Raw genomic sequence first — 16673 nt, forward strand, 5'->3', positions numbered from 1 at the left:
CCTGAAGAAGAACATTATTTGTTTCAACATACTGAGAAGATTATGAAACAACAATAGCAGAAGGAAAATTAGAATATTGATCACAAAATAATCCACTAGTTTTTTCTTTCAGTCATTGCTTCCAAAATTTCATGTATTTTTTTTCTGGATCACCAGGTTTTATTTATTTTGTAATAAAATGCCAATAATTCATATTTTTATATTCCAACAAGTTGCAATTTGTTTAAGATTATAGCTACCATTCCATGGAAAAGAAGGTATTTTTGGAATCCTAAGATTTTTAATAATTAAACTCTGAAGTTTGGCTGGCTTTATTTTTAATTTATAGGTATTGACCCTGTTAACAATTGAGTTAAATTACACCAAGATAAAAATAATCTCCAGGTGAGAGGGAACAAATAAGGATGTGAGCTTTCAGTGTTTCCTGATTGGGCTCTTTCAAGTGCAGCCCAAGCCATGATATAGATCACTTTTCCTAGTGGTTGATAACACTGACATATGAAACGACTGCTCCCATCAAGTTTAGAGCCAGGGTTTGTTGAATGTGGCTTGTACTTCTCTGATCATAGCTCAGCACCTGATAAATAGGAAATGAATATTCACCCCCAAAAGACTTCATTCACAGAAGTTTTATCAGAAATATGCACCAGAATACTTTGGATTCCCAAACCAAGTGTTCAAATGGCAAATTAAGAACCGAGATATAAATGGGGGAAAAAAAGCAAAGAGCAAGAAAGCATATGAACCATGTTATCCATCTGCCACTTCTGACCTCAAGATAAGCAGCCACCCCTTCTTACAATGTTCATCAGAAACAATCATATTAAGAATTCAGACACAAAAGGTGACAGCCCTTTCTCAAGTGACCAAGAGCCCCATCTCTATATACCACTCCTGTGACACTTTCACACGCACAGGTGTGCCCACTAGGCAACACCACTGCTAAAGCAATCGGATTACTCACCATAGGAGGAGATTCCATAGGGCTGTCCCGGCTGTGGGTACGTGGCGTAGGCTGTAGCTTGTTGCATTCCTGTAGTAAACTGTGTTTGCCCATATGCAGCCATAGTTTGTGAGGAAGGGGTAGGAAGAATATGTGGGTATGGTCTGCTATTTGTCAGAAATGACAGAAAATAGAAAGCCCATGCATTAGATGGAAACATGCAAGGTAACTGATAAACAACCAAATCATAAATTCTAGTTAAAGATTGTTTCTTCATGTATAACCTTCAACTATCATAGACAAAGTACTGAAATATTTCAGTGTCCCTCCTAGGTGATGCTCCAAATAAGTTTACATAAGTACACTTAAGTCTCTATGAAACACACTTTAGTTTAACTTAAGATGTAACATGTGGGCACCAGACCTGACTTGAAATAAGGTAAAAGACTACTCGGAAAAGTTATTTATTGATTAAGAGAAAATACATCTTACTTGGAAGGATAAATCTGTGGTGGGGAGAACTGATGAGTTGGTCTTGGGCTGAAGCTGCTGCTCCCAATGGCTGGAAAAGAAAAATAATGCACAATCATGAAAGAAAAACACAAAATATGTGTTTGATAACACTGATATAGTTTCAGCTCTGGGTAGACCACATGACATCATAGACCTTTCTGATCTGCAGAAATAGCAATTTCCTAAGTCAACATAATAGAAAGTTAGACTATACTAAGGAACCTACAGACACTGATTAAGTGATTCTGATTTGACATCAACTCTTAGAAAATACACTCACAATCTTCTTAAATACCAGTCAGTGATGACTTTTACAGTGGCAATACTTTAAGAGCACAGGGAGTCCTGGCTACTGTTTGGAACAATGCACTCAAAGGTGGGGGATGAACAGGGCTAGGCAGGACCGGAAAGTCCTCTGGTCTATTGTTTGGACTCAAGGGGAAACACACCCCTGAGACCATAGTACCAAGAAACACAGTCTAGTCTCTCAAGGGAGTAGAAATAGGACAGATTCTCATTTTCCTGCACTGATTCAGCAATTTTTAAAAATAAAAATGTATTCCTATATGAAATTTCTCAAGTTGCAAACTCAGCCTGTTATTTTCTTGCTTGGAGGTGGATGTTCCTGTGCCTTTCAGAGATATGTGCTCCACTTGAGTGTCCAAGTCACAAAGTTGTGTTTTTGTTTTTAAAGAGTATTTAAGCATTCAAGCAGAATTTCATTTCTTTTTAATCACACAGATTTGACTCAGTAAGTCTCAGAAATGCACTAAACTCTCTTAGCAAATATTCTACACTCATTCTGAACTAAAGAAGCAAAAAGACATACTTTTTGCTAACACCTTAAAATGTTAATTCTTGGTTTCTATTTATGTACATAACTATCCTCATGCATTTACCTATACACTCATTTACATACACATATTTACATATATGTACACATTTATATACATATTGCCCCCTTTACCCTCAAATTCTTCCTGTTCTTTTCCTGGCTAAGGTGCATATATGCTTTGGGTACAATTATTATACGATGTAATATGTTTGTTTTCTTTTTCTACTAATAATCACTGCAGAGGCTCTTATTTATTATATTCTACATTAAGACTCTTTGTAAACTTTCACACACCCCAAGTTTTATATGTTTTCACAACATCACATCAATACAGTTATGTTTTTCAAAAATGTAATTTTCTAGCTTGTGTCCGGGAGAATAGTGGTAGATTTGCATTTGAATCTCAAAATCTATGAGTAATCCTTTCCTGGTAAAAGACTGGCCTAATTCAGAGACAAGAGAATAGCCGGAGGTCAGTCTTACTCTTCCGAGTTGCTAGATTTCAACCCTCTGGCTGTTGGCAAGAGACGGAGGCCATATGAACAAGAGAGGGCCGGCTAGCCCGGCTGGCGTCCCCTCCCTTGTCTCTTGGCACATGTTGGGTTACCACTCTGTTCCAGGCATTGAGCTCCATGCTGCAGACACAAACATGCAAAGACAAGTCCTGGGTGTCACACGTGGGGAGGCCAACACAAATAGCCGTGGGAGGACAAGTTAAATACTGCAATTTATAGAAGGGAGAGGTTAGTGGAAGAACGCTTGGACCACAAGTGCTGCCACTGCCTGGGTCACCTGCGACTACAGTCTTTCTACTCCCCTCTTCTAGGCCTGGAAACAGACCAAGGGCAAAGGAGATTTACCCAGGGAGTTGCTGGATAATTAGATGGAAAGGGAGTTTTTAAAAAATGAAACCACAGCACAAGTATCTACTATAACACACAATGAACCCCAAAGCCATCTGATGATAGAAGCCACAGAAATCCCTTTTATTCTTTTCAAGCTCTATCCCTGTATTTTTCAAATTGTGGGTCATGACCCATGAAAAGACCCATGAATTCAACTTAACAGGCTCTTAAATTCATCTTAATAGGCTCCACCCAGTAATTTTGTTTTTACATACAAATAGAATAATAGAAGCTATCAGCATTATTATACAGGGTAAGGTAGGTTTGGAGAGGCTTTGATTTAGATTATATGCATCCTCTGTGTGTGTACAAATGAGGAGAGATTTAGGAGGCTATGGAGTGTGGTAACACAAGCACAGGTTCTGGAATCAGAATTTAATTTCAGCTCAGATTCAAGATCCAACTCTTCTGTGTGGTCTTAGTCAAGTTGTTTTTTCCCTCTAAGTCTCTACAGGACTTCACAGGTGACTCAGTGGTAAGGAATCTGTCTCCCAAAGCAGGAGACTTGGGTTCGATTCCTGGGTTGGGAAGATCCCCTAGAAGAGGGCATGGCAACCCACTCCAGTATTCTTGCCTGGAGAATCCCATGCATGAGGAGCCTGGCGGGCCACAGTCCATGGGGTCGAGAAAGAGTCAGATACAACTTAGCAACTAAACAACAACAAAGCCTTGACATGTTCTCATGTAAAATGATGGCAATACTACCCACACCAATAGGCTGGCTATGAGGACTAAATGAAATAATGACAAAAAGTGAATAATACAAAGCTTGTGTAAGAAATGCTTACCATCTCAGATTCCTAAATTCCCACTCTCTTTGCCCTATATCTGCCCCTCCTTTTGTATTTTTAAGTCCACTCAAAGGACAGCATCACTATCTATAATATTCAGTAAAATGCTTAAAAATATGACTCTTTGTCCCCATTTTATATATGGGGCTAGAAATTAAATAACACATCCAAACAAATAAGAAGGTTGGTATTTGAACTCATATATGCCCATTCTTTCCACCCAAACATGCAATCTCCTCAACCCCTTCTTAGAAATCAGAAACCTCAGAATCATCCTAGCTCCCTCCCCACATTATATAACTCTCAAGTCAACCACCCCAATCTAGAAGAGACTGCTGAGCTGTTCTGCATTCTCCATTCCTACCCTCCAGTCCTGGGGTGGGTTCTCAGTAAGTCTCCCCTTGGCCTGGATCAATAGCCATTGAGCTGCACTCCCTGTATTCTACCCCCGCCCTTTGACTCTCACTACTGCCACCATACTGATCTTCCCTACATGGCAACTTCATGTCCATTCTCCAGCTTACAATGTCTCAACTCCACTTACATTATCCATAGAAAAGAAAAAAAAGATCCTTGGCGGAATGTATCAAGATACTGACGCATCCACCCACCCGTGGGTTTAGGGTGACACAGCATCCCTGGACTTGAGAACTGCCCACGCATGCCATGTATTTTCCCATCTGCCTCGGTTGTTCTTCGTGTCAGACCCTACTGCCTCTTCTTTCCTCTGCCTGTCACTCACTCACTCCTCCACTGGGACTAAAACATCATTTTCTCTTTAGGATAATGTCTTCCTCCCCTGTACTTTTTAGAATGTTGTCAACACTGGCAATGTGACCCTTACCACACTAACAAACACTGGCATGCTGGTTAGTGTATGTAATGTATAGGTGTTAGTTCCCTCTGCTAACCACGAGCTTCTGGGGTCCAGGACCTCCTATTCTCCTTTGTTTCCTGGCACCTGATAGGGCCCAGCACGTGGTAGTAGTAGTAGTAGGGGTGTGTGCAGCATGTGGTAATAGTGTGTGTGTGTGTGTGTCTGTGTGTGTATGTGTGTTAGTCGCTCAGTCGTTCAGACTCTTTGTGACCCCATGGGACTGTACCCCACCAGGCTCCTCTGTCCTGGTTTCTCCAGGCAAGATTACTGGAGTGGGTAACCATTCCCTTCTCCAGGAGTTCTTCCCAACCCAGGGATCAAACCTGGGTCTATTGCATGCAGGTAGATTCTTTACCATCTGAGCCACCAGGGAAACCCTCAGCATGTGGTAAGTTATCAATAAACAATGTGTGTTTAATGAGACTGTGAAGTTTAGGTCAAAGGCAAAGTAGAATTTTTAAAGTCATAATGACATGAAAGTTGTTATTTTAAGTTACTTATAGACATAACATATAAATGAGAATCAGTTTTTCTTATTAAATAGATGCAAATAAGAACCTATAATGCTGCCCAAGTGTCCTGCTATTTCTCTGTGTACACTTAAAACTATTGACCATGTAATGCCATATAAACAGCCACATCCTTGGGGCTTTCTCATTCAAACCCCTATGATCTCTATGTAGCCTAAGGTCAAGAATCTTCTGCCTTCTACCTACAGTACTTTTTCTTTTAGTTGCCTAAAACACTTTTAACTTTTTTAAAAATAATAGTCAAAGAATTCAGGTTAATTGCAATTTCATGAGACCAGAATAGCCTAAGGCAAAAAGAATGCTCCCAGGCCATTTATCAAGATAAGTAAAATGGCCCTCACACCATAGGTAAACTCCACAGGATGCGGGCCAGAGCCCTGGGACAGAGGGACAATGGCTCCTTCTCTGTTTTAGCACACTAGTTTCCTATCACTTCACACTTTCTCCTACCTCTCATGTGTAAATTAAAGAAGCTCTCCAAATACTACTGCAGGAAGGGAGAGGAGAAAGACCTGAGGCAAGCAAAATCCACAAACTGGAGAATCCTTTGACAAGGTTGATAGAAATCTCAAAATTAGCAAGTCCTCAGTTCACCTCCCCTGGGCTCCCTCTGGTTCATTCAAAATCATTCAGCTGGACAATCAGCTCAAAAGCCTAAAAGCAAGTTCTGATTCTCCTCTTTCCCTCATATCCTTTTATCTTAAGTCCAGCCAGCTCTCCCTCCCAAATATAAGCTAAAAGTGACAACTTATTTTCTCTCATCTGCCACTTTATTCTAATCACCAATCTTGGCTGTGACCAGCAGAGAGGACAGCCAGGAACCTCCCCTTCCTTCATTTTCCCTCCACTCCTCTCCCCTAATAGGACCATGGCACAATATATTCTGCCTTGGTGACTCCTCCAGGAGGCGTGTGAGCTAACATGGTCTTCCAACATCATCTCCTGAACTAGGAAACACCAGTCTCCCTGTTTCTCCTTACCTTCTCCTCACTCTTCTCCTAAAGAGAATGTTCTATATGACACACAGTGACCTCTTAAAAACATTAATTAGCTTATCATGTCACAACCCCACTTGCCCTCAACTCCAAGCCCTGTTATCCTCCTATTTCACTTTGATTAACTCAAACTTATTCCCTCACTTCCCTAAGAGCTCTGCTCTGACACCCTCTCCTCAGAGGAAGCCTCCCTCTAGAAGAGACCCCTACGTCCACTCTTCACTATAGACTTTGATCTGCTTTTGTTTTCTTCAGAGTACTTTTTGCTGCCTATTTATTTACACTGCTACTTATCTACTGATCATCTTTCTCTCCCACAAGAATGAAAGCTCCATGAAAACAGAGACCAGCTTGCTTTTTCACCACTATGTTGGCCCACAGCCTAGCACACTGCCTGGCACATAGTAGGTGCTCAATACATAATTGTTGAATGAATGAATCAAATCCCCAAAGGTAGACCTTTCTGTGAACAATTACAAAGAAATCATACTTTGTCACACAAGATGTGTTTTCTCCTCCAGAAATTTCCAATTTTCAAATACGTCAGACATCAACTTTATATGATCAATATCAACTGGCATGATAAAAACAAATGAATAACAAATTTGGGCTTTGTGGAAGTGGAAGCAGCAGCAGGTAAAGATATTTTGCAATCCCTTCAAGCACATTATTTTCAACCGCAATTGTTCTCAACATTTAAATCATTAAAGTATTGCTTTTCATTGGTCATTTTCATGACTATATTTTAAAAACTTAATAAACATTTAAATCATCGAAGTATTGCTTTTCATTGGTTATTCTCATCACTGTATTTTAAAAACATAATAAACAACCTTGCATTTTTCAATTCAGCCACACGCATTGGAAAATCAACCTCTCTCCTCTCAGTCTCCCCACACCAGGATACCTGGCGATTTCCCTGGAAAAGAATGACCCTCGCTGCCTCCTTAGAGATTTAAGATGCTAGAGCTCACTGAAGGACACAGGTGGAAATAGCTATTACCAATGTCAGGGTGACTCTATTTCTTCATTATTTTTGACATCCATTTCCTTAGGATACCCTGAATATTTGAGAAGTGAATTTTTAAGCTATCATGGAGAAGGAAGGAGGCATAGTGACCACAGAGATAAAGACCATCTTGGAGTTAATGCCTGGAGATTCCTTTCTCCAGCCTCCTCTTCCCTTAGAAACCCTAAGTCCTATTAATAGTTACTCTAGCATGCCATGGTTTTTGCATGTTTACTCATGAAAGAGAGGGAGGGAGAGAGTAGGGGAAGGATAGGAGGAGGAGGAAGAGGAAGAGAGAAGGGAAGAGAAAAACTAAAAGACAATAGAAAATGAAGGTCCATCCCCATGTTGTTCTGTATCTGCTATGCTTTGACCCAATTCCCCAGCTCACGTGATCCTTTCCTCTGTGTCCAACAATCAATCTATGGCAAACAAGATCCTCCATAGCTTCAGTCTCTTCACCAATCTCTCCACCTTCCACTAAGCCCACCTTCAAGGCTCTAACTTTTTTTGCATATCTTTTCCCAGTAGAGAAAAAATATCCTTTTTTGCATATCCTTCTCCCAGATTCCAGAATCATAAAGACCTGAAAATAATCCTCCTTGTTTCTCGCAAACCACTGTTTTTCTGCTGTCCCAGGCAATCCTCCCTTCTCTGAAGTTCATGACAACTCTTTAACACTTCCATGAATGACCCATCACCTAAGAACTGCCTCAAGTTGATCAAAAACTAGCATTTGACTGCATCCTGACATATCCCAACATTATCTTGGGTCATGCATCCAGTGCTTTCTCATTCAGTCTTGGCCTCAACTCTGGTCAACCATCAGGCTCAAGACCACATCATGGACTTCCTTCTCCATTCCAGTCTTAAACCACACCAGCACCAACTGATTCGTTTGTTTATTTACAAACATGTACTGACCACTGCCCATGGACTCCAATCCATGATGGCCACTGGGACGGTAAGTGTGAACAAGACAAAAGAATCTCTACTCTCACAGGGCCATGGTTTAGTGGAGGAAGTGAAGTGAGTGAGAGTTGATCAGTCATGTCCAACTCTTTGTGACCCCATGGGCTGTATAATTCATGGAATTCTCCAGCCCAGAACACTGGAGTGGGTAGCCATTCCCTTCTCCAGGGGATCTTCCCAACCAACCCAGGGACTGAACCCAGCTCTCCCACATTGCAGGCAGCTTCTTTGCCATCTGAGCCACCAGGGAAGCCTGGTGGAGGAAAGATAATGCAAAATAATTTTTAAAGGGCTGATAAAGGCTGAGGAAGGGAAGTACAAAGAACCAACTCCAGAAGCATGAGGTGGGGACCTGAGTTTTGAGATTAAAGAAGAAACATCCTCTTTTCACAGAATTTTCATTCCTTATTCCCATCTTATCTGTTCTCCAAGCCATCAAGAGAGGCAGGACCCCTGAACATGTTATATTCTCTCAATTTATTATCCCCTTCCTTCACTCTTTTCTACCTATTCTAGGTAGGCAAACAGTTATTTGAAACTAGTCTTTCACTGATGCCCTCAGTTCTCTTCTCATATTGAGTCACTTCAGAAAAAAAAGTAGAAGCCATCATTCATTCATGTATTCAAAATTTATCTAGTAATATCTGAGTGCCTGTGTTGTTAAAGTGTTAATCTCTCAGTCATGTTGACACTTTTGTGACCCTATGATCTGTAGACCACTAGGGAAATCCATGGGATTTCCCAGGCAAGAATACTGGAGTCGATTGCCATTCCCTTCCGCAGGGCATCTTCCTGACCCAGGGATCGAATTCAGGTCTCCTTCACTGCAAGCAGATTCTTTACTGTCTGACTACCTAACAAATGCCAGGTACTTTTCAGGTGTCAGGGATACAAATGAATAAAAGAAGACCGAATCCCTGCCATCTCAAGCTTACATTCTGACGGGATTGAGAGACCAACAATAAACCTAATACACAACTGAATGCCATCGTTTGTCAACGGTTCTGTGTGTCATTTGGTGGACAGGAGATTCAGCATTTAGCGAGATCAAAAGTCTAGAGTGAGAGTTCTGTAACACTGAGTAGGGGGGTCAGAGTGGATATCATCAAAAAGGTGGGATGTGAAGGTCAGGCAGGGATGGAGTCAGGCAGGTACCTAAGGAGGTACTTGGCAGCGGACTGCCCTTGCAGAGACCCTGATTAGAGCAAGAGCAGGAGGCAAGGGAGGCAGGCAATAGGATCTGCTGGGCTTGCAAGCTCATTGTAAGGATTCATCTTTCATTCAAAGATGAATGGGAGCTGCTGGAGGGTTTGAACAGAGGAATCAGGCAGGAATTCCCTCACTATCTTGCCGCCTCCTCTTCCTCTTCAAACTCATCTGCATTATTTCCCATTCATCTTTCCTGAGGTTTCTGTGGAAAAGCTATTCTTTTTCTAGGCTGACTCACTCCTGTTTTGAATGTAAGCCATTGCTATCTCATCAGGATTGCCTCTACCTTTCACCCCTGCCTCTATAAAGTTCATAGTGGCATCCCAGACCACCCCGACCTTCTAAATGTCATCATCAACCCTTCAACCCTCTTTCTAATGGACCATCATCTCTTCTTCTTTTGCTACCTATGGACGTGAAAGACATTTTTCTCTTCCCTGTCTCCACTTTCTCATTCATTAAGTCATTCATTCATTCAGTAAACTTCATGAGAACAAACTACCTGCAAGGAACTATGCTGAAGACACAGAGGCAGGGCACATGGGCCAGTGGGCACAAGGGGAAATGGAGCTCGCATGTCCACTTTGTCCACTAAAACTGCTAAATCCATCCATTCTTCTCATTCTTTAACTTTCCTATTTTGAAATAATTTGACAATTGCAGAAAAGTTGCAAGAATAGTAGAAAAACTTCCCAGATATCTTTCACCCAAACTTCCCAAATGGTAACATTTTCTGAGATTACCTTTTATTCTCTCTCTCTCTCTCTATGTGTGTGTGTGTGCATGTATGCACTTGTATAGCTCACATTTTTTGGAGCTGTGGATATGATACCTCTTTACACATAAATATTTAGTGCATATTTCTTAAAAACAAATTTCTTCACCATACGACTGTGATAAAAATCAGGAAAAACACTGATGCAATGCAATACCATTATTCATAGATACTTTGGGATTCATAAATACTTTGGGATTATTCATATATAAACTTTGAGAAAATGTGGTAATCATGTATTTGAGTATGTGATTAACTTGTACTTTAAAATGATGCCTTTTTAAAAGTTTGACTTTTATACATATGCTGTGCAAAAAAAATCATGAAAAAGGCAGAATGAATAAAATTTCTTGTTCATCACCAACTCCCAGAACTTGCTCAAACTTGTGTCCATCGAGTCGGTGATGCTATCTAACCATCTCATCCTCTGTCGTCTCTTCCTCCTCCTGCCTTCAATCTTTCCCAGCATCAGGGTCTTTTCTAATGAGTCAGTTCTTTGCATCAGATGGCCAAAGTATTGGAGCTTCAGCATCAGTCCTTCCAATGAATACTGCCAGCACCCTATTTCATGTCTTCACTATTTCTTGTCCAGATGAAAGAAAACAAAACCCTAACTGTTCTCTACCCTTCTGTTCCCCAGCCTTCCTTTCATCCTGCCTAAGTCATTCCATAAGGGAATATGATCATGCAATGCTCTTCCTCTGGGGCCACCCATGGCACTCAGGATAAAACACACACACCATATGGAACACACCTGCCTGTTTCGATTCTGGCCCCCGTCTCCCCATGCAGCACCCCCTCCCACCACCACTCACACCAGACACACCAAGCATGTTGATCCATCAGTGGCTCCTCCAAGTTCCACGCCTCTTTGCCTTGGTCTCCTCCCATGGAATGTGCCATCCATCCAGCTTCCTCATCCTCAATTCTATGTGTGCTTTATTACTACTCATTCTTAAAGGCTGAGCATAGGCATCTCCTCCAGAAAACCTTCCCTGACCAGCCCACTCCAACTCAGTTTCTTCCTGGGTGTTCTCAGGGGTTCCCAGGCTTCTCTCTGGCATTATCGAGCTGAACTGTGATGGCCCGGTGATTAGGTTGCCCTATTAAGCCACAAGCCAGGACCGTTCTCATACATCTTTGAATCCATAATAGCACTAAGCACACTGCTTGACATAAGTCAAATTCCAGGAAATGCTTTATTAAAGAACTATAGGTATAACATTTTATTTCCTATTGCCTCTAGCTGGTACCATTAGCATAAAAGTTGTGCATCTGCATTTTGTTTTATATCTACATATAACTCTTTAGTTGTGTTATATGTGAAATGATCCTGAGAGCTGGATGAACTCAATCACAAATTTACAAAAGTAGAGCATTTCCAATGGAGAGCTTTTATAAACACAGCAGACAACCTGAAGAGGGTTAAAAATTGAAGAATTATGCCTGATAAAAATGATTTTTTAATGGAAAGAGTCCAAGCTGGGTAATTTGACAAAGATAAACTCAAATCTTCACAGTGAATTTATTATCAGTCACTTTTTTTATCAGGAATTTCAATATAATGGAGGTGAAACACAGATATTTTGTTTGTTGGAGGCAGACTTTATCGATGTGAAAGAGATGAAAAACCAACTTAAAAATCTAAAGCTACTTTACAAAGTCTAATCTCTAGTAGATATGACAGTTACTTAGGAGGATGACTTGGCAAGTCAGTTTAGTGGGTATCAGAAGCCAGTATTTTGCTTGATTAGAAAAATCACACAGGGACTTCCCTGGTGATCTAATGGCAAATATCCACGCTCCCAGCGCGGGCAGCCCAGGTTTGACCCCTGGCCAGGTTCCCTTGTGGCTCAGCTGGTAAAGAATCCACCTGCAATGCGGGAGACCTGGGTTCAATCCCTGTGTTGGGAAGAGCCCCTGGAGAAGGGAAAGGCTACCCACTCCAGTATTCTGACCTAGAGAATTCCACGGACTGTATAGTCTATGGGGTCACAAAGAGTCAGACACGACTGAGCGACTTTCACCTTCAGGGAACTAGAGTCCACGTGCTGCAACGAAGAGTTTGCATGCTTCAACTAAAGATCCCACACGCCACGCAACAAAGACCAGAGAGCCTGCATGCCGCAGCCAAGACCCAGCACAGACAAATAAATTAATAGTTTTTAAAAGAAAAGTCACACAGATGAGAAACAAAAGGAGTCATTAACATAATAAAGATAATTCAGAGATGAGAACAGCAACTTTTGATGTTTTTTCTCCAAAACTTTCAGCATCACAATAAAAACATCACAACTGCAAACATGTGACTCTGAGAAAAACTATACAGTATTACACAGACAATCTACACATACATATGAGTCTATATACATATATTTGTACATATATAAACGACAAAAAATAATGTTTCATATTAATGTGAAAATCTAATATTTATTCCTTACCTGAACCTGAGAAATTGTCTAAAGACCCGTCTGCTGTTGTTGAAACTATTTCACTGCTGCTCATTGGCTCTGTTTTAACTACAAAAATAAACAACATATGTCATGTATCCAATTAATAGTTATTTGTAAAGGCACAGTAGAGAAGATATAACATTCAAAAAGTTTTAAGAAAATAATCTAAAAATCAACTCTTCCATATTAGTATATAAATCAGATTGATATTCCTAATAGAGTCTTTTTTAAAGAAATTCACCTTAAGTTTTTCTAAGGAACCTACTGCGACAAGTAACATTTAAAAGAAACACTTTAAACTAAAATTTGCTTTCTCAGTTATCCAGCATGGCTGAAACAGAGTGCTCACTTTAATGATTACTATTACCATCCTGCCACACCAAGCCACCAATTCATCAATGTCTAATGTACACTTAGTACCAAAAGCACACTAAATATAAATGCAGCATAAATAAAATTTTCCATTTAAAAATAATGATGATAGCAGACAGTTTGTGGAAAGCATAACCTTTGGTAAAGTCCCTTGGGTCTATAAACTAAAGACATTTAGATTTATGCTATTGGTTTTCCAAAGCAAATCCACTCTACTGTTATAGTGATGGGATTATTACAGATAAGCCAGACCACCTCTGGACCCTTTTTCTCTTAGTTTTATATTTTTTAAAATAAAAAGGTAGAACCATTATTTTCCCTAGAAATTACTCGCAAAGTGCTATCATTGGAATTTGCCCAGCCTACTTTGTGGAAGTTATACATCCCTATTAACAGGTTTTCAAAAAGAGTATAATAATATTTTAAAGGTTACCTAAAAATCAGTAACATGTATCCCCAAATGAAGGCCACAACAAGAGAATATTTGGGGAGGCTTCTCTCACCATGTAAATACATTCTGGAATGGGGAAAGATAATGGAGAAAATGCAGCTTTTCCTTCTTTTAACATTGCCAATGTCATATACACATAAGGCAAAGGACAAATTTACCCTCTTGGGCCTTCACATCTTTCACTCGTGCATAATGAGTAGTTTAAAATACACATTATGAATAGTTGCAGCAGATAGTTACTTTCAAAACATTAATTATGTCGACTGTCTCTAAACCAAGTTGAGTCCAAAGGAAATCACTTCAACTGACTGTTCTAATGTAGAACAAACAGTGTGATTGAAGTTTGCACTTTCCCACTTCTTTTAGATTAGAAGTCTTAGTTGATGCTAATAAATTCTGACATAAGCCTGTATTTCCCTCTTCTCTTCACGCCTCCGCGAAACTTAACAGTATTGCTCTTCATACTCATTACAGTGCCACAGATTCAAGAAGCCAGGGAAACCTGTGCTGGTGCACTTTCCTGCTCACTTACCCACATCCTTATCTTACTGCTTTAAAAAGAACTCATGCAATGTCCTGTACACACAAAGCAATAGTTCTAGATCAACTCTGTACTTGACAGATTACCACTGGGATCTGAACTTAGTATCAAATATCACATGACCAGAAAAAGTCCAGAGCTATGCCCAAGAGGAATAGGTCCTACAAAGCACCTACGACGTGTGAGAGTCTTTACAGACATTCTAATTAATCCCTTTAAATAATTCTACAGGTAGATCTCAGAAGACAATGCGCAAACTCTCTAGTTTCACATGCAAAAACTGAAAGCAGAGATATAAGGAAATTGCCCAAGTGGCTGAAATGGGATTTCATGTTAGCTATTTTTTATTCCAAGGCTGAAAACACTGGCAGTTAAGTGGCACATCCGAATAATAAGAGCTACCTGACAACACAGTACAGCAATGGAGGCACTGCCACACTCTGTAGACTAACGGGAAGCAAAACCCCTACAGTCCTTGGATTCCTAGAGTGTTGATGTTTCCAGGCTAGAGAGCTCACTGGCAGATCTCAAGTGGAAGGTCCACACTCCCCTGGCTGCCCAGCAAGGATGGTGAGGAAGAAATTTACAGTGTGAGATGTTAGCCCAGGCGACTCCTAAGTCTTTGCCAAATCTGAGATCCTTGATTCTGTAGATTGGGCTGCAAAATTCATGAAAGCTTGACTCTGCCTAACTACTGCTACCTTTGTACACCTACGACCCACCCCAGCTACTCTCCATATTTGGCTTAATCAAATAGTTTTCACTCCCAAGAGGCATATTCAATTGTCCTTGAGATGCCATTAAAAATATGCAAAAAGAATAGGAAGGAAAAGAAGGGGATACTTAACCTTTTAGGCCTCAAGCCCATTGCTTTTTGCCATTGTTCAAATACACTCATCCATAGACTAAAGACTCCCTTTTCCTGGTGAATCCATTTTTTTTTTTTTTAAGGTTCACTCACTGTTAAAGAGAAGAGCCAGTACATAAAGTAACTACCAGAATATTCGTGATCTTATCAGGTACTGTAGGTCAACCTGCCATCACCAGCCACCTGATGCTACAGAGACTCGTGACTTACTGTGATAGAAAATAGTTTCTGAATGAGAGCTAAATAAACAGAGACCACTGCTGGCTTTGGGCACGCCAAGCATACACCCACCAGAAGATTAAAAAAGACAAGATAATAATCCTGTGGCCACCAAAGCTTTACATATCCTTACTAGTGCCATGACATTTATAAATATGTCATAAGCGACATAATAATGCACCTTACCAAAGCTCTGAATTTAAAAACACAACATACTGGGTTTTTTAAAGTTTGATCATTTAAGGTGCAGTTATGTCCAACAATAAGGATCCCCTCTACACTACCTATCTGAAAAGAAAAAAAATCTATGAATAACCTGTTTTCCTTTAAATAATAGTAGGATTCTTCTCTCTCCACCACACTTTTTCCTTTGCTATATGATTTCATTCTGTCAGAAAGCAGAAACTTTTATTCTCTTTTGCCCCCACTCAAGAATCTGTCTTTTCTCTACCACTCTGAATTTTCAATCTCCTATCTGATATTTAAGGACTCATCCTTTAAAACATACTCAGAAAAAAAAAAAAAAAAAAAACACTCAGAAATTCTTTTTCCCCACTTTAATCTCCCTGATCCTTTCAACAGCTTCTCCTAACCACGCACTTTAGGCTTGAGCTATACTGGGCAACCTGCTATATCCTCCAGAGGTGCCACACACTTCCATCTGTCAGTGCCTCTGAGCTTTTGTTTTGAAGGCAAATAATTCAAATACCCACCATAAGACTTTGTGAAGTTATTCCATCTCTTCAACACTGGTTATCTCATCTACAAAATTTAAGAAGTGATATCTACAGTGGCATTTATATACAGAATACACTTAACCATAAAAAAAAAGAATAAAATCTTTCCATCTGTGATAGCATGAGTGGATCTTGAGAGTATTAGTGAAACGCGTCAAAAGAGAAAGAAACACTGTATGATTTCACTTCTTTGTGGAATCTACAAAGCAAAACTCACAAAGAGAACAGATGCTCACAGATACAAAGTGGTTGCCAAAGGGGGTTTAGGGGGTGGGTGAAATGGACGCAGGGGGTCAAGAGATACAAACTTCCAGCTGTAAGATAAATAAGCCATGGAGAGGGTGACTATAGTCAATAATATTATACTGCATATTTGAAAGTTGCTAGGTTCCTGTCACAAGAAAAAAAAATGTTATCTACATCCTAGGAATGTAGTACAGATCCATAAAATGTATGTAAAGTACCTAACATACAGAAGGAACTAAAACTATGTTTATCATCATCATTAGTAGCAGTATTATATAACTACTAGACTGAATGCCTTCCTCCTAGGGAACAGTACAGGGAGCAACAGGGAATAGAGTTAAAACATGTAATAAATAAGTGAATGAATGAATAAAGGAAAGAATAGAGTTAAAAGCACCAGCTTTGAAATTATCAATTGAAGTTCAATCT

The 16673-nt window shown here is 40.1% G+C and overlaps 1 protein-coding gene across 12 annotated transcripts in view; it reads right to left on the reverse strand.

Annotated features, from left to right (window-relative positions):
- Window positions 1-16673, reverse strand: part of EYA1 (EYA transcriptional coactivator and phosphatase 1) — a 372737-nt gene that overhangs the window by 147187 nt on the left and 208877 nt on the right. For 9 of the 12 annotated variants that reach the window (XM_070802666.1, XM_070802676.1, XM_070802668.1 and 6 more), the window contains 3 exons: window positions 12799-12876; window positions 1436-1505; window positions 965-1110 (listed from right to left, as the gene is read on the reverse strand). In XM_070802666.1, the coding sequence (XP_070658767.1) occupies window positions 965-1110; window positions 1436-1505; window positions 12799-12876 (294 nt within the window). Of the gene's footprint in view, window positions 1-964; window positions 1111-1435; window positions 1506-12798; window positions 12877-16673 lie in introns of those variants that run through there. The other 3 variants (XM_070802669.1, XM_070802667.1, XM_070802677.1) reach the window with 2 other exon arrangements.

The sequence above is a fragment of the Bos indicus genome, chromosome 14, assembly GCF_029378745.1.
Source record: "Bos indicus isolate NIAB-ARS_2022 breed Sahiwal x Tharparkar chromosome 14, NIAB-ARS_B.indTharparkar_mat_pri_1.0, whole genome shotgun sequence".
In the NCBI taxonomy this organism is placed as follows: domain Eukaryota; kingdom Metazoa; phylum Chordata; class Mammalia; order Artiodactyla; family Bovidae; genus Bos; species Bos indicus.